This window comes from Austrofundulus limnaeus, unplaced genomic scaffold, assembly GCF_001266775.1.
Source record: "Austrofundulus limnaeus strain Quisiro unplaced genomic scaffold, Austrofundulus_limnaeus-1.0 Scaffold658, whole genome shotgun sequence".
In the NCBI taxonomy this organism is placed as follows: domain Eukaryota; kingdom Metazoa; phylum Chordata; class Actinopteri; order Cyprinodontiformes; family Rivulidae; genus Austrofundulus; species Austrofundulus limnaeus.
In genome coordinates, this window is record NW_013953060.1 from 119,157 (window position 1) to 124,018 (window position 4,862).

At 40.8% G+C, this 4,862-nt stretch overlaps 1 protein-coding gene across 1 annotated transcript in view; it reads right to left on the bottom strand.

Annotated features, from left to right (window-relative positions):
* The window catches only part of LOC106531620 (AF4/FMR2 family member 2), a gene marked incomplete at both ends in the record, with an annotated part of 39,926 nt that overhangs the window by 21,695 nt on the left and 13,369 nt on the right, over positions 1–4,862 (bottom strand). The window contains 2 exon segments of the mRNA XM_014027527.1: positions 1,210–1,325; positions 1,414–2,307. Of these exon segments, the coding sequence (XP_013882981.1) occupies positions 1,210–1,325; positions 1,414–2,307 (1,010 nt within the window).

The following is a 4,862-nucleotide window of genomic DNA, read 5'->3' on the forward strand; positions in this document are numbered from 1 at the left end:
ATATTTTCATTTGTACTTTCTGAAATTTAGTTTTACAGTTTTTTTGTATTTGAAACATTTAAACCTTTTTAATTTATTTATCTTGTGCCCACAATTGTATTGTATTTATTGAATTTTCTATTTTTGTTATTTATGTTAAACAATATATATTTTTGCGTTGATAAGCCTGAGTGGTCTGTTGTCTGACCTTTGTATTTGTTCAAATAATCATTATGGGCAGGTTACAATATAAAAAATTGTTTGTCATAATCACGTCTTGTGATTATTTGTTTGAGTATTGAGTTTTACTTTTAAAATATAAGTGTATTTAATTTAGTTATAATGTAAATATAATAAAAATTAAACCAAGATTTATAATAATTATCATTTTGATCCTTACAATGGTAATGTCTGACTGGGCCTCGTGTCACTTCATGTTCAATAAATTGGGCCCCGAGGTCAAAAAGGTTAAGAACCCCTGGTCTAATATTTATGTCGTGGACTCATCCACCTCAGATAACCAATAATCACAAACAGTTACTGATTTAACCTGAACAAGCTGAAGGAATTTATTAGTCAGTTAGACACTAATTTAAAAGCACCACAGCATTAGTTTTCCTTTTTCAGGCTTGACTTTTATAATCTATTGTTATGTCTTGATTAAAATAGGTTTAGTTACATGCCCGAAACACCTTGACAACAACACATAATTAACCATTAATAAAAATATTAGATGAGCATTCCTGTTCAGGGTGTCTGCGATTCAGCCGTAGGCCTGCAGTGGGCGTACCAGGCACTGAAGATCCCTGTATATATAGACCGGAACGTCCGGTTTTGGACAGGGCTGCTCTGCTTGCTTCAGCCATTAGCAATAAAGCTTCGCTCAGAACCAGATCTGAGGGTCTAATCTCTTCACATTTTTATCAATTCAATATTTATGTGGTTTTGTCAGGATTTCAATTAACGAACACGAAATATTCGTACAAATCTTTAACTGTCAATGCTTTTAAACATGAAAATCCCAGAATAGCACACATCAGGTTTGTTAAAGCTTGTGATGTTCTAAAGTGTGTTCTAGAAGTGATGCATCGATCAACACGCAAACTAATTCGAATTGATGACTTGACCTCCATCTGGTTTTCAGACACCATGTTATTGGATCAGGATCGGTTTTGGACCTTCAGTGTTTGCCGTGTCTCAGATGTGTGCAGTGTGACTGTCAGTTCTTACTCTGCAGAGCTGTTTTTGTGGTTGTACACAGGAGAGATGCAGGGTGGGAGGAGCAGACAGTCTTTGTCCACACGCAGCTTCTTGTTACACTTGACTGATGATTCTCCGTGGTCCGACTGGGAACACAGAGCACAGATCAGGTAAGAATGAGCCGTAGAATATTTGGGGACAGATACAAAGACAGTTTCAGGATGAAAAGCCCACCTTGTGTTTCCTCTTGTTCTTGTTGTTGTGTTTTTCTGTTGGAACCATCATGCTTACGGCTGCCTGTCTTCTGTGTTTGCCTCCAGTGTCCACTCTCTCCGCCCTCCCACCCAGACCGGGGTTGCTCTGATCTTGCACAGGGGTGTAGTCCGGCGCTCCCAGACCTTGGCCGGTTCTCTCTCTGTCTCTTGCCCTCTCTCTCTCCCCAAAAGCGAATCTGTCCCTGTCCTCTCTGTCCGTCTGCCTCTCCCTGTCCGTTAATCTGTCTCTGTCACCTTGCCTTTCTCTGTCCTTCACTAATTGCTCATTATCTTCCTCCTGTCTCTCCCCTTTTGTAGGTTTCTGCCTCTCCAATCTGTTCTCGTCCCCGGCTCTCTCCCCGGCACCCTGTCCAGGTACCCTGCTGAGGAAGCTCAGATCAATTTTCACCCACAGACTCTGGACCTCGTGGTAGTCTCTCAGGGGGGAGACAGGGACCTCGTGGCCCACGTTGGCAGGAGGCGACATAGACTCTACATTTTTGCTCTGACCTCCTGACCCCCCAGGATCAGGAACAGAGTTTCCAAACGAAGCGCTAACGTTGCTAATGCTCAGGGAGTTACTGTTCCTGCTGCCGCTGTTACCAGTCGTCCCATCTTTCACTAGAAGTCCTGTTCCTGCAAACGTCCCCACACTTCCCACAGAGCCAAGGCATGGGACGAGAGGTGTGTGTGTGCTGGACAAAGTCTGCGTGTCGACGGCGGCGCGTGTCATCTGTGGTGGAAGAGAGGGAATTTTCACAGCCTCCTCAGCGTCCGACTGGCATTCTGACGAGGAAGACGAGGAATCTGTTTCAATGAATTCTCTGGACTTTGGTGTGATTCTAGTGCTGGGGCCTCTGTGTTTCCTCTTGTCCTGATTCAGAAAACACAAACAAAGACAGAAGAGAATTTTAAATAGCTTTAGTCATCAACATGCGTTTTGGCTCTTGTTCCATTTTCCTAAAGAGACACATTATGAAAAATTCTAACTTTGTAAAAAGAGTTGCACATAAGTGAGGCGCAGGCGCTCATGTGCAATCAAAAACAAAGCGTCCTAGATGGAATGTCACAAGGCTCACTTGCGTACCTAAGATTGAACTGGAAACTGTGAAAACAACAGCTAGCAAGGCTCTAGAGTTCGACCAATTTGGCGCAAATACGACCTGAGTTCTTAATAAAAAAAATTCCAGTTGCAATGGTGCAATCAGTTGTTCAAGGAGGACGGTTGGACCCTGCTGTATCAGGACTGTAAATGGACACTACTTTGAACAAATCAAAATAGAGAATTGCATTTCCTGTGAAAATGCTAGTGTGAATGCCTATTGCTGAAAACTTTAGCTGAAAGCTGCAAAAATTGAGCTAAAAATGTTTAATAGCAAAAGTATTGTTGTAAGTTAAACCTGCAAACCTGAAAGAAGCAAAAGAAAAAAAAGAAGCAGAAAATCAGTAAAAAGGAGCAAAAATATAACTGAATTAGCATAAAAAAGCTAAAAGCTCAAATAGCTGAACAAAGAAAAAGCAACTGTGAGAAGCATTAATAACTCAAAATAGCAGAAAGAAGCACAAAAAGTAAAAAATTAACAGAAGAACTAAACATGGGTTTTTACGATGTAAAAACAAGTGTGCATTGCCATGTAGCATGTCATTGCAGCATGGCTTTGCCTGCAGCAGTGGAGTTGCAGAATGAACTGTGCCCAAATTTAAATGTGTTTTCTATACCAGCCTGTCAAGTCAGCAGGTGTTTGTAATGAGGATAATTGTGTGACAATATGAACTTTGGAGAAATGATTTTGTTAAAATTGCAGTAGCTGGGATTGAGCCATGATCTCCCACATGAACGCCCATAGTGTTAACCATGAGACTATAGGAGCTGTGGCCGTAGGTACTCCTAGGGGTAGGTATGTATGTGTGCAGAAAGATCCCCCAGATGGCCCCCAGATGGCCATCAGAGCCACCTCAAAGTGGGTGGGAACTGTTTACCGGAAAAACGCTCATAACGGTCCTTAAACGTCGAGTGAGATGACGAATGGTGATGCGCAGAAGAGCGGAGAGTTTCCGAAGGCTGTACTTGGCCATACAACAGCAACAGAAAGCGGCTATAGCGACACGCAGATGGCATCGACGAGTAAGCTAGCAATATTAGCTTGTTACATGCTTATGACAGCAGTTGCTTTTTCATAGATCTATATAATTTTTAATGACTTGCCAGACTCGTTTTGACTCATCAGAGCAAAACAAATAAGTCGTCAAACCGGGCCGGCCCGATTGGAACCTCGGGCTGGATCCGGCCCTACTATGCTTATGCACAACCGCCGAACCCGGGTTAGAAGACGGGCCGGGCCGGGGCCGGTCCTGCAGTGCGTAAAAGCCTATAAATAGCTACAAATTTCATTCTTCACAATTTTATAGAAACAAGGTATTTGATGCTCTAAGATTTCTTATATTTAGAACCATACTGTGACACAAACTGCTCTGTGATAAATGTAATACAATAATTTATCAAATATGAAGAATAAATAATTTTAAATTATTACATGAGCTGAAACCATCTAAATAATATAATCTTTATGAATGAAATAGTCTTTTAAAAAAGAAACCAGTCAGTAACAAATAAAAAATTGTAGTTTCAAGTTATTTTGTGCTGTGTAAAAGAGCTGCTTGGATTTTGATGCTAGGGAAAGTGTAGAAAGTTGGTTTAACCAAGACCAAAGATCCAGAAGGCCAAACTACAGATGTTGGCCATAGGGGCCATGTGTAGTTTAAAAGACATTTAACCATGAAATGTTCAGTTTGAGATGTTTATATGAAATACACCCATTGGTCAGCCCCTCCGTCACTTAGGTAGTTTACTAAATTTATGCAGAGTCAAAAAAAAAAATTAACTCAAAACTTGGTGGACTGAAGATTGGCATGACGTCCTGACATGTTGCCAGCTGATAGAAGGCATCATAAAACAGAACAGGGCGACGTTTAGATGCCCAGACGCCCTTCTAGATGAATGCATTAAATGAGTTAAAGAAAATATACAGCATTTAGAAATATGAGGACCAAGCAACAATACTAGGTTCTCCCCTGAAAACATGACCAAAAATGGTTTATGCATCCCTGTTTATAAACTGATCTACATCTAACCCTGTACAGACTACATCTAACCCTGTACAAAGACTACATCTAACCATGTATAAAGTCTACATCTAACCAAGTATAAAGACTACATCTAACCCTGTACAAAGACTACATCTAACCCTGTACAAAGACTACATCTAACCCTGTACAAAGACTACATATAACCCTGTACAAAGACTACATCTAACCATGTATAAAGACTACATCTAACCATGTACAAAGACTACATCTAACCCTGTACAAAGACTACATATAACCCTGTACAAAGACTACATCTAACCATGTACAAAGACTACATCTTAC